We start from the raw sequence: 14,237 nt of genomic DNA, 5'->3' as shown, positions 1-14,237 counted from the left end.
AAACAGTTATGTAAACTGAAAATATCAAATAGATCAAATAATTAAGATAGGGAAAGATTTTAAAGTTCATAGTTCATTTGCATCGGGGCACGTGAAGCATGCAAAAAGACCTCCAATTCACAACTTTGGTTATAAATTTCTTACACCAATATTTGCAAAAATAAACTTTGGTTAAACTTTGATAGTGGATAAATTTTTTTGGTCAAAAGACCGGTTAATGTATAGTCAACGATGGATCGATCGCTATTAGTCCCAGGCAGGGACTAATAACTTTTTTGATACTTATTATAAATTTATCTTATGCAAACCAATTATTTTAACTATTATATGTTTCATGATCTCTCATGGTTGTAGTGCGTCCGCATATTAATGTTCTAAAATAAACAATTATATGTTTAATAATTTCAAATGGTTGTAGTCTGTCCACATATTAATTTTCTAAAATATATCTTCAATTTCAAAATAAGTTTTTATATAGATATAGAAGTGTATTTATATTTTTAAATTATTATGAAAAATAATAATAATGATGATTAACATTTGCTTGGTGTGTTTTATAGCACATTAAAAAAGTAAATGGTTAATCAGAAGTTGTTTTTAAGATGAACAATATTAAATAGTTTTTTTAAGTGATTTTTATGGAAAGATATCTTAACATTAATAACAACTTTTTGAATTTTTTTCCTATAATAATTTTTAGATCTGTAAATTTTTGTATGTTAAAAGGTCAAGAAAATTGGTAATGTGACAAATATTTTGAAGTATAAGATTGATAATGTAGTAGAATATTCTTTTCATCTTCAATTCTCTCAAAACACTTTCATCCAACGATATTTTGGAAATTGACCTATGCACCATTTCATTATGAATCTCATGAGAATTACTTTCTAATCATGTCAATGGTTATTTTCTTCTTAATTTTGGTTGTAGAGATATTTTCTTTTACAAATTGGAGTTTATCACTTCCTTATAATATCTTTGATTGTTTGAACTATTTATTTCTTCACAATTTCTTCTTAAATTTGGAATTAATAATATTTTTAATATTATTAGGATTTTGCAGGATGATCTTTTTCTCTCACAAGGTTCTGATTTTGGTTAAACTTAGTGGAAGATTTAGGAAACCTCTTTGGCATAAATAATGTATAACTTATTCTTATACATAATATACATAGTCCTAACCATACTTTCAATGTGGGGAATTACTTGCTTCAATCTGTAGCATAAAATATGAAGTATTTCCTTTCATTTTGAGGTTCTAAATTGTCTTTTTCTGAATATGTTCAATTTTCCTCCATCAATTTTTAAATATATAACAACCCCAAATCTCAAATCTATATAAAATAACAAAATTAATAAATAATAAATTTAATTATCACAGATATTTTTTTAATAAATATAATATTTAATTTACATTTAATTTTTTGCGTTTAAGTTTACATTTAATTAAAAATACCTTTAAATATGATATATTAAAACATTTAACCATGAAAAGGTAACGTCTAAATTTCATTATACCACTTACATGGATTAGATAATCATTAGAGGTCCAATTTTCTTAATGATAGAACGATATCGTATATTGCAATGATATGTTCACAAATTCCACTTGCATGGATTAGAGAATCATTACAGGTAAAAATTTCTTTAATGATAGACTATATCGTATATTGCTCTGATATGTTAATAAATTCATTTTATAATATATTGTTCATTTTATATTTTTGTTTATATATTTGTTTATTATAATTTGTTATATTTTTGTTAATAGAATTGTGTGTTTTGAAATAAATGTTTAAGAATTATAATTTACTTATAAATAATTTTTAGATAAATGTGCTTGCTTAATGTTTTATTAAGTATTGTAAAATGTTTTTAATAATAATTATATTTTAGAAATTTAAATTATTACCCTAATTTGTTATATATATATATATATATATATATATATATATATATATTATAATCAATAATAATAACATAAAATTTATGTATAATTTAATTAATTTTTATGGTTATTTTTATATTAATAGTGTGATATATATTGTATAATAATTATTCATATGCATATTTAATTTAAATAATAAAAAAATTATAATATATATTAAATTAAATTATTTATTACATAAAATTAAAATAATAATAATATAAATTTTTTTTTTTTTTATTGTTTTGTTTTAATTTTAGGTTTATGTAATTATTATTTTTAGTATAGTACCTTGACTTATTAATTTGATTCATATATATATATAGATTGTGTTCTTTATCTTTGGTTGTTCATCATTGTTTGTTTCTTGTTAATGTTTGTGTTTTTTCGACCTTTTATATATATATTTCTTGTTAATGTTTGTGTTTTTTCGATCTCTTATTTATATATATATATATATATATATATATATATATATATATATAATACTTAAACTATTTATATATATTCTACTTAAATTAGTTATTATAGGAATATTATTTCATATTAATAATCATTATAAAAATATTATTTTTAAAATTAATAATAAATATAATAATTTTATTTATTTATTTATTTTAATTTGTTTCTTATACTTCGTTCAATTCGATTATTTTTTACTTATTAATGTTCATATTTTTACATATTTCTTTATTATGATCGTTATTATTATTATTATTATTATTATTTTTTATTATAAATTAAAATATTATAGGAATATTATTTGATCTTCATAATCAATATTAAAATATTAATTTTCATAAACTAGCCATTACATGATTTTTTGGGCTCTACATCGCCCCCTATTTAAGCATGTGCCATGATCTGCATCTTCATCTCATCTCCGATGTGACTTCTATCGAAAAGGATCTTTTAATGTAATATGGATCAAAGAAGCTGAAATTCATAAATACAAAAACAAAAATAAAATTATAAATTTAAATTTGTTGTACATTAATTTTACAACTTAGTATGAGGGTAATGTGTAATTATATTTGTTCATATGGTTAAATTGAGACATGTTCCTTTTAAAATCAAAACATAATAAGATTATCTAAATGAACAAAATATCTTTTGCAATAAAAATCAAAGACGAGAAAATGTATTTGGTGTATAGAAGATGTAAAGAAAATTCACTCACACTCTAAGACATAAATTAATAAATTAATATTTTGATATTTATGTAAAGTAACATAATTTTATATTATGTTTAAAGAGAGGTGAAGTAACTAAAAATAAGAACTCTTATATTTTCACTTTTAACTCTAAACAAAATAATTCTTATACTTTTAAAAATACTTCAAAACACTTAAATAAATTGTTTTTGTATCTATAATAATTAATTTAATTCAAGATCAATTTTATAGAGAGAGTAAATAGATTGTTTGAATCTCTATATGAACCGATTTAACACAAGATTAGTTTCATAGAAAGAGAAAAGAATTATATTAATGTTGACCATAGTAAAATAATTTAATGCAAAAAAAATTCAACATAGAAAGCTCAAATAGTTCTTATAATTAAAATTATAAGAGTGAGATGTATAATTTATTCAACTCTTAATATAAAATTAACATGTAACATTTAAAAAATATCACTAATGATAAAGAAATTCAATGTGAGTCATAGATAAGATATTTCAATGTTAACTATATATATGTGATCAAACAATATATATATATATATATATATATATATATATATATATATAAATTAATTGAGAAAAATAAAATTTCACGTCTAAATTTTTTTTCAAGTTGTTTCACTATTTTACATTTTGGTCTTTTTCACGTATATTTTTTGTCAATTTGATAAGAAATGAGATAAAGATTTGTTTGAATTTTTTTTCCAAGGAAAAAAACGAACTTTTTTATTAGGCATAAAAAAGTTACATAGTATATGAGTTAACATTCTGCAAAAAACTGCATGGTCAGGAGCAAAAACTCCTCTGAGTAAGTGCATCAGCATATCTACAGAAATCTATAAAGACTCCTGTACCCGGCCTAACAGCCATACCAAAAAAGAAAATGAAAAGCCAATGTGTTTCCTGGGTCTCCTTTCATGAGGAAAACAACCCAGAAAAACACATACAGTAACCACAGTTTAACAACCCGCTCTGTCAAAACAGAGCCTGATAGTATATAAAAGGGAAAAACAGTTTTTATATGCCACCGTTTTCAAATAAAAACACTGATAAAATACTGGAGCATATGAGTAAACAAAACACAAAAGACATTATATGTTTGGAGGGAGATCCGACACACGGATCTGATCTTGAAGCTGTTCTGTTACTCTCCATGCGCCCACAGCTTGTTGCACACCTTCTTTAGAAAGCCGGTCGGCCTCTTCATTGCTGTCCCTGTAGATGTGATCAATAGAAAAAACATTAAACTGCAATTTTAAAGATTGGATTTCCTCTAGTAAAGGCAACAACATGTAATGCTGACATCTGAATTTCCCAATGACCCAATTAACAACATTCATCGAATCTCCAAAAATCTGAACTGCAAGGATATTTCTGTGGATGAGCCAACAAAGGAGAAGCTTTAAGGCAGAAAGTTCTGCAAAGTTATTTGTTCCCATCCCAAGACCCACTGAGGCTTTTAACGAGTGATCGGCACTAAGGTGAATACAGATCCCAGCTCCTGTGAAATTATTTTGGGCTGCCCCATCGAAAAAAGCCCACGGAATCCCATCTCTAAGCTGTAACTCTTTCCGCTGATCATTTTTTACAGGTTTCTCCGGCTCAGGGATGCTGGCGAGGATAGCATTGCTTTGAATAGCAATAGCTGCCGCTGGAGTCGAAATTCCTTTAAAAATGATTCGGTTTCTGGCAATCCATATGCCCCAGCAGATGATGGGAGGCAAATTTCTCAAATTCTTTTCTTGAAAATGGTTCCACCAATAATCCCAGGCAGCAGGCAAAACATCCCCCTCCCATCTAACCTTTGCGTTTAAGAGCTTTTCCGCTTCACTCCAGACTTGCTTTGAGAATGGACAGACCAGGAACAGGTGAGAGATGGATTCTGAGTCTGCTAAGCATAAAGGGCATCTACCAGGCCCCTGTTTAAAACGAGATTGAAGGACATCCCAAGTAGGAATTTTGTTTTTTAAAGCACACCAGAAAAAGATCCTAGCTTTTTTAGGACACTTCAGTTTAAACAGAGGCTTTGCCCACCAAACAGGAGGCTCCCAACCCTTTCTCTTCATCAAAAAATTGTAGCCAGCCTTTGGAGAATATCGCCCTGTCTCAGCATGAGCCCAAACCAAAGAATCCGGCCTGTCTCTTATTCTGACATTTGATCTTTTAAGCTCCTGAAGAAAAAGCTGCCATTCATTCCTCCAAATGAAATCAATGCCTAAATCATCTGCAGACTTCCAAGCCTGCCCCCAAATAGATGACTGCTCCAAATTTGCTATCTGGTTTAAGCATTTTATTCCTTTTTCCTCCAAATGATTTAGCAGTTCAGGTGATAGTGCGAATCCTTCACTGCATCCAACCCACGGGTCCCTGCCAATCCTCAAACATTCACCATTCCCTACCCGCCATGCCAGACCTTGTTCAATTACCTTAAAAGCCTCTGTGGTGGCTTTCCAAATAACCGAACAGTTCCTTCCTTTTTTGTTTGGGCACCTAATCCAGTCTTCAAGAGGAGTAGGATCAATGTACTTCCTCTTTACCACCCTAGTCCAGAGGTTCTCCGAAGAAATGATTCTCCATCCAGATTTAGCAGCCAAGGATTGACTAAAGTCAATAGGACTTTTCAGACCCCACCCGCCCCAATCTTTTGGCCTAGCGATCTTATCCCAAGCCACCCACGGGAGAACAGTGTCTTCTTTTGACCCAGACCACAGGAACCGACTGCAAATCTGCTTTATTTTATAGAGAATCCCTTTTGGTATCCAAGTCAATGCAGCCCAGAAAACCGGAATAGCCTGCAGGACCGAATTTACCAGTGTAAGTCTGCCTGCCCGCGATAGCCACTTGAAGCTCCAATGGGATATTCTTTGTTCAATTTTCGCAATCAACCAGTTCCAATCCTGCTTTCTGTAGGAAGATGGTTTTAGCCAGAAACCAAGATATTTGAAAGGCTGCTCCATATTACAGGTTCCAAAGGGCAAGTGAGAAGCAATCAGGAGCTCCTCTTGCCTACTGAAACCTTCAAAGATTAATTGAGACTTCCTATCATTTATTTGAAGTCCTGTTGCTTTCAGAAACTGATCAAGAATGAGCTTAAATTCTTTAATTTCATTTACATTCCCATTTGTAAACAAAAGAATATCATCGACAAAAAGTAGATGGGTAATGAATAAGTTAACAGCAACTTCCAAACCTTTTACCAAACCTGCACTCTTGGCCTTTGAGATCAGTCTGCTTAGTCCTTCTGCTGCTAGGAGGAATAGCAGAGGGGAGAGTGGACAACCTTGGCGCAGACCTCTTTGGCTTTTGAAGAAAGGAGATGCAGCTCCATTTATCAGAACAACAAAATTTACATTTGAGATGCATCCCATGATCCAGTTTATAAAACCCACCTGAAAGCCTAAATGGGTCAAGAGCATCCTTAAATGCGTCCAGCTGACCCTGTCATAAGCTTTTGAAAGGTCGATTTTGATCACTGCCCCTTTTTTGTTTGCTTGCCTGATACTATGAATAGTTAATATAAGCTCTTTCTATTTTTTTTTTAAAATACACTTCAAAATATTTGATCCCTTTCCACATTTTCTAGACCCGTGATTTAAATGAATCTATATTAGTAGTATTAATATGACAATTTTTTAAAATAATATCTTATTTATAGATAATTTTAGATATTTTCTAATTTTAATTTTAATTTCATATTACATTTAATCATTTAATTTATAATATTTTTTAAATATTAATGATATATATTATATTTAATAATATACCTTTTACTCAACATTAATAATTAAAAACTATGACTCATAACATTGAAATTATATTGTTATCTTAAGCTTTAATATATAATGGAAATAATATTATTATCTTAATCGTCAATATATTATTATAGTATGTTTTAAATTGATAACATAATATAATGTTAAATAGTTCTTGTCCGAGAACAATTCTTGCATCCAAAGAGTTATTTCAATTAATTAAGTCAACCAAAACGCATATAATGAGAATATTGCACGAGAATACTGCACGGCATAACTTCAAATTAACTAAGTCAAACCAAACGCATATAATGAGAATATTCCACGAGAATACTGCACGGCATAAGTTCAAATTAACTAACGGAGTTAAAGTAACATCCACTGATAGGGTTTTTATAAACACACATAAAACTGAATTGAAATTCACACTATATTTGGAAATCTTTAATAAATGATTAATTAATTAAGAAAATATTTACGAGAGAAACTATAGTCTATTCATGGTCTCTCATATCTGACTCTCACACACTTCTACCTTTTACATGCCTTATAAGCTCACCTCAAAATATACAAATGGATTAGAACCCAAGATATGTTCTAGATCCCTAAACTAACTCCCAAAATATCTCTCTTGATCCCTAACAACTCTCATCTTATCTCTTATCCCTGGAGAAAAGCTAACTAATCCATAATCTTTCCAAACCTTCCACAATACTCTTAAATCTTCTCCTACATACAATAATATTCATTCTCTCTTAAAAACTACAGAAAAATAGAATAATTAATTAAATCCCCACTTTACAAACTAACTCATATAGTAAATGATTGACCTAGGTTAGATGCTCCCCCATCAGGCTCCCTAGGTAAAAGAAAATCATGGCCTCCCGACCATTAATCTTCAATAGATGATAAAACTCCTCCTGGATCGCAAACTTTAATTTTTCAGTAATCATGTATTTTGTTATGTTGTTGATGTTTTGTGGTTGTGTTTTTATGGTTTTGAGGCTTCCAAACATTATGTTTTAGTTTTCCTCCCTCTTCGTTGATGTATTGTTGTTATCGCTGCTTTTTCTTTCTTCAATCGACATCTTTTGAGATTTTTTCAACATGATCTTGTTCATTTCTTCAATTTCAATACCTAACTTGTTTTTTGGTTGCACATTATTGTTTGTTTGTTCAACTTTGTTGGTGATATCTACACTTTTGTTGCGCCAAATTTGTCAATTTGAAGGCATGTTGTATTCCATCTTAATTTCCTTTGCGTCATGCTCTAGCTTTGGATTGTCTAATCATTCTTATAAGAAATTTAGTTCTGCTGCAATATCTCTCATGTTGATATTTTTCCCATCATTTTCCAATTCATGAGCAACTTGCTTCATTTATGTATCAATTGGTTGTCTTAGAATCAATATTTTCATACTTCCATCAATGATCAAAACTCCTCTTTTTGCATCATATTAGAGTCCCATTGCAAAATTTGTGTCATTCCACTGAGGCCCTCATGCAAAAATTTATTCAGTGATGGTAGCCCAAGCCAAAAGCCTTACTCTCCCTTAGAAAATCAATACTTGCTAGCCCACCTTCATGTTCTACTGAGCGTACATCAATCATAAAAGCTCATTTTATCATGTCTTTATGTTAGTCAAGCCAACATGGAGCCTCGTCATTCAAGGTCCCATTAGGTCACTAGGTTCCATTTTCCAAGGTTCAATAATACACCATTTCACTGCATAAGGCCAACAAAAAGTTATGAGAGTAAGAAAAATAATATCCCTTTTCCATTTACATGTAATTATGGTTGCCCAAGCTCTAATTTTTATTCCAAAGTATGAGTTTTATTTCAGACTGTAATTTTATGTCTAAAGCACAGATGTAATATTATCTTTTAATTTATGTAATTTTATAGTCATTATATGTTAGAAGTTAGTATTCCTACGCTGTCAACTCAGACTCTATGTGCCAACTTCATCCAAGCAAATTCAAACGTAAAGAGTGGCAAAACTCCAACATCATCAATCTACAAAGAAGAAAATTAGAGTGTAAAGGTTAATTAGCAAAGTTTTTAGAAAGGTGAATTGAAACATTAGAAAGTGGGTTTTAAAGTTGAGAATTCAAATTCACTCAAGTATAAAGGCCTTCTTAGCATCAAAATCAACTACATTTGCCTCCTACCATCAATTGAGCAAAGCCCAAGGGAGCATGCTTCACAATTCTTGAAAAAATTGAAAAAACAGAGTAGGTGTTGTGTGTTTCCTTCAGGCATTGTGCATTCCCTTCAAGCATTGTGCACTTGCAAAGCACTATGCACTCCCTTCACGTGTTGTGCGTTTGTCCAGGAAAGCTAGAATCGCGTCCAAAGCTTCACCAAACTTGTAATAAACCTCCAAACAAGTAAGTAACAGCTAAAGACAACATGTTTCTTCCTCCTAAAGCCACACTTATGGTGTTTCGAAATTTTATTAAAGATTTGGTGTTATTCTTACATTAAAACCCTAGTGTTTCCCTTAAAACCACCCTTGCTCTCTCAATTCCCGAATTTCAACTCCCATACAGTTTCATACACTCCCCTACACTTTCATTCTCTTTCCCTAAACCTTTTATCCCAATACTCTATAACCTTCATCCTCAAAACCCTAAGCCCTAGGTGCTATAACTACCTAGGCTCCCAAAGCTTAACATTGTAAACCATTTCCCCATCCTAAAAAACTATCTTATTAATACTCACTATCCCCTCCTCTATTACATAAATCCCTTTATCCATCTCCTTCAATTTCCCTTCCCCATTCCTTTCTCCTAAAAAACCACATTCCAACAACCTAATATCTCCCTAGGGTTTGATATTAAAACAACATGGCAGAAGAGGAATAAAAACCATACAATGAGGGAGAAGAAACAAAGGGAGAAGTAACAGAGGTGAAGAAACCACACAAAGGGGGAAGTGTACTCATATTTCAACAAACCTCAGGGAACTCCTGGCATCTCCTATGACTGTGACATCATTCAAATATCTTGGTTGTTATGATTTCTGTGAGCAAATTCAAGCAGTCCAACACCGTCCTATGTTGACTAGACTCTTCATATCCAAACTCCATGACAACCAAGTCACTCTACCTGGTGTCACTTTTACTTTATCTACTACCATTATATCAGCTGCCACGGAGATCCCAGATATTGGTGAGAAATGGTTTAAACAACGTCAGTTGGAGAAACATTACTATGAGCCTCTCATAAAACCAAGGTGCTGAAATGAAAGAAAGGGGTATTTTAATTGTGCTCACCTCGTAAACATATATGCCCCAATGATGAAGATTATCATGATATATTTTTCTTGTGAAGGTAGATTTTCTAGGCTTTATTCCCATCACATCCGGCTCTTAATGCATTTCACTAGGGTAAAACTACTCAACATACCCTACTACCTTTTCTAGAGCATTGATAAGATGGCCTATATTTTCCAGAGAAAGGTAATATGAACATCAAATGAAGAGTCTATTTCATCATTCCCTCATCAAAATCATAGTCATATATCATCTCAAAGATCTGAATATTGCATGGAGTACCTTCATAGGCAATCCCATATTCACTGATCCATCTATTCAGAATGTTCAAGATGTCCCTTCATCATGTCATCCTTCCACCTCCATTCCTCCATATCAACCTATAGACCATTCATCATCATCAAATCAGTCACCCTCACCATCACCTCCACCATCACCATTTCATCAGCATATTGAGTCACCTAGCAGAGATGAGATTAGTGAGTCGAAGCAGGTTGAGGAGGTTAAGGTGATCAAGCCTAAAGGGGTTAATTTGGGGACTTTGGCACACACTTATCAGAGAGGCCATAGGCAGGTGTTTTCCCCACAGATTGTGGGAGGGGCCTTGCCTTCTTCATCACCAAATCAGGTATAGAAGGGAAAAGAAAAGATGACAGAGACAAAGATTCAGCATGAGCAGGAAGAACTCCATGAGACAGAGCAGGATTTTGACTTGGTTGACCTAGGTGAGCATGATGACAATAAGGACACCAGCATTGTCATCAAGGAAAAATATGCACTCATTAGGGAGCTCTAGATCAACTTAGAGAGGTCAAAATATATCATTTCATATTATGAGCAGGAGAATGAGCAGCTTCAAGCCAAACATGATGTCATGGAGATTCAGCTCATCAAGGCAAAGAGGGAAGCAATGAAAGCCAAGGCATTGCTTGATGAGGCCTATGACAGGTATGGTGAACTTGAAGAAGAGCAAGAACCTAGAAGCAGACCTAGGACTAGAGGGCTGAAAAGAGCTCTAGAACTAGAGAAACAAAAGGAGGTTGAGCTTGCTAATGAGCTCACATGGAATGAGCAGTTTTCCATCTTGATCAATGAGAACCGGGAGCATTGGCTTGATAAGGTCAATCAACATTTAGAGAATCTCCTAGACAAGGCTAATCAGCAAAATGACATTCAAAGGAAGATGGAAAAAAACTATGCCAACAGAGAAAGAATTGCAAGGGCAAAGCGCAAGGCTCCAAAGGAAAAAATTGAAGTGCTAACTCACCAAGAAGAGAAGAAGATGCTTGATATACTTGCACAGGCTTCACTCGAAGCCTAGTCACAGCAAACATCAGCTCCTTGGCCAATTTTGAAGCATCTTGGCTCATTTTTGTAAACATGGTTTTCTCTGTGTTTGTTTAGGCAATTTCTTATCAGCTGCATGGTCAAACACGCAACGCCCTGGGCGTTGCGCACTTTTTTGGGGCACTTTTTGAAGAAATGGAGACCACCACTAGATGCAGAATGACAAATACATCTATGAAAACCACGTTTTCCAACCTATTTTTCCAACACTAGAAGGTAAAAAGGGGAAAGAGCTAGGAAAAAATCATGTTTCTACCTCATTTTTGGCCGAGGCACTACACGTTTGACCAGTCTTGGTAGAGTGAAGTTTTGGAGGGTCAAATCACGTACATTTTGGAAACTAAATCTAGATTTGGGAACTAGAGAGGACAAGTTTTCCAATGCGCTATCCTGGGATTATTTTGGACACCGAGAAGGTAGCCAAAAAGAGCCTATAAGATGGAGGGCACTATGAGGCCAGGCAGTAACTCCTCAACCAAAAATTGATTCGTGTTTATTCCTTCAGTTAGGTCTTCATTAAATAATGAGGGAGAGACTTTTCAGTTCATCTCTCGATGACTGTTCATATTATTTATTTATCTATTTACATTATATTCACCCAATCATGAGGATTAGGTGTCAACATTCCCCCCCCCTTAATCCGAAGGGATGTTGGTGAGTCCAAGCATCATTTTGAATCATTCAATCTTTTCTCTTCCAAGCGCTTTGGTGAAGATGTCTGCAATTTTCTCATTTGTGGAATAATGATGGAGATGGATTGTTTTGGCCTCAACATGATGTCGAATCAGATGATATTTAGTATTGATGTGCTTCATTCGATCATGGAACTTTGGGTTCTTGGCCAATTTTATTGCAGAGGTATTGTCAACCATGAGTGGAGTTGATTGTACTTATTTTACCTGCAAATATTCAAGAATTTTCCTGAGCCACACAATTTCTTTTGTTACTTCAACTGTTGCCACGTATTCTGCTTCTGTTGTGGAATCTACTGGAACTGATTGTTTGCATGATCTCCAGGAGACAGCTCCTGATCCAAGACTCATAGCATATCCTGAAGTAGATACCCCAGTTTCTTTGTCTCCATCAAAGTCTGAATTAGAGTATCCAATCAAGCTAAAGTCATCCACCTGTGTATACTTGATTCCAAAGTCTTGAGTTCCCTTCAAGTACCTTAGAACTCTTTTTGCAGCAGACCAATGTCCCTCACAAGACTTTTGCATAAACCTGGAGAGGATTCCAACAGCAAACGAAATGTCTGGTCTGGTAGTAATTAGGTAGTTGAGGCTTCCTACAAGTTGTCTATACTTTTTTGCATCCTCAAATTCTTTTCCTTCAATAGGTGTGAGCTTTAATTTTTGTTCCATTGGAGTAGTAAGAGGATTGCATTCTCTCATGCCAAAACTATTCAACAGATCTCCAATGTATTTCTTTTGAGAAAGAAATATGGACTTCGGATGTTGGGTTACTTCAATGCCAAGATAGTAATGAACATAGCCCAAATCAGTCATTTCAAAACTTTTTCCCAATTCCTTCTTTATGGATGCAATGTAGCTTTCATTGTTCCTTGTCATCAAAATGTCATCTACATATACCACAAGATATACAACTGTTTTGCCAATTTTATTGACAAATAAAGTTGCATCATCAAGATCATAATGTTTGAAATTGAGTTTTAGAAGATGCTCAGTTACTTTTTCATACCAGGCTCGCGATGCTTGTTTGAGGCCATACAAGGACTTTACAAGTTTGCATACTTTATGTTCATGTCCTTTCACAGCAAATCCTTGAGGCTGAGACATAAAAACATTCTCTTTTAGATCTCCATTTAAGAAAACAGTTTTTACATCCATTTGATGGACTTTCCAACCATTCTAAGCTGCTCGTGCAAATAGTGTCCAGATGGTAGCCCATTTTTCTATGGGGGAAAAGTCTCCTCATAATCAACCCCTTCCTTCTGTGCAAAACCTTTTGCCACAAGCATAGATTTGTGCTTGTCAAGTGAGCCATCAGCTTTATACTTGTTCTTGTAGACCCACTTGCAGCCAATTGGTTTGATTCCTAATGGAGAATCAACTAGCTTCCAAGTGTTGTTCTTTATGAGGGCATCATACTACTTTTGCATCACTTATTTCCATTCATCATGAGAAGCAACCTCTTTGAAGGAAGTTGGTTAAAAATCTGTAGACAAGTTTAATTCACAATCATAAGAAACATCCATATCAATAGGTGAATTAGAGTCATCTACATCACCTCCATTTTTCCGGTTTGAATTTCTAGTTCATGTCTTTCCAACTTCATCAGGATGAACACTTTCAAGTGTCTTTGTCAGCCACTTTGGGGGACCTTTTTCAGATGGTCCAGGCTGCTCCGTTGATTGAGTTGGGACTAAATCAAGATTGAGTCTCCCAATTCTATCAATCACATCATTTAAAGCATCATCTGTTGTTGGAGTTTCATGCGGGGGAGAGTGTTCCTCAGAAGAAGATTCCACATGTTGATCTAGTATAGGAATCCCCCCTTCAAGATGTGGAATCTGATTATCAAATTCTTGAGATGATTTTGGTTTTGTGAATCTATCCAAGCGATCAAGTTGCCGCTCAACAACATTGTCAGTTTTGGATGATTCAAGAAAAATTATTTCTCTAGATACAACAAACTTTTTTCTTACTTCATCATAGAGACGATATGCTTTGGAGGTGTTTGAATATGCTAGGAACACACACTTATGACTTCTAGCACCAAGTTTGTTT

General features: G+C 33.2%; 1 protein-coding gene across 1 annotated transcript; it reads right to left on the bottom strand.

The window, feature by feature from the left end:
* Positions 1-4,201: 4,201 nt before the first annotated feature.
* LOC149169916 (uncharacterized) lies at positions 4,202-6,478 on the bottom strand. The gene has a single exon (XM_089425382.1). The coding sequence runs from the start codon at positions 6,476-6,478 to the stop codon at positions 4,202-4,204; it is 2,277 nt and encodes a 758-aa protein (XP_089281508.1).
* Between the last annotated feature and the right edge of the window lie 7,759 nt (positions 6,479-14,237).

The sequence above is a fragment of the Pinus tabuliformis genome, chromosome 4_2 (genome assembly GCF_031772625.1).
Source record: "Pinus tabuliformis cultivar Carrire ecotype Pingquan chromosome 4_2, CPIR1, whole genome shotgun sequence".
Lineage (NCBI taxonomy): Eukaryota > Viridiplantae > Streptophyta > Pinopsida > Pinales > Pinaceae > Pinus > Pinus tabuliformis.
Note: the sequence above shows the minus strand (reverse complement) of the source record. Positions and strands in the feature narration are given on the sequence as shown.

Coding starts and splice junctions, on each gene's coding strand:
- LOC149169916 (XM_089425382.1), bottom strand. CDS start 6,478: ATGGGATGCATCTCAAATGTAAATTTTGTTGTTCTGATAAATGGAGCT.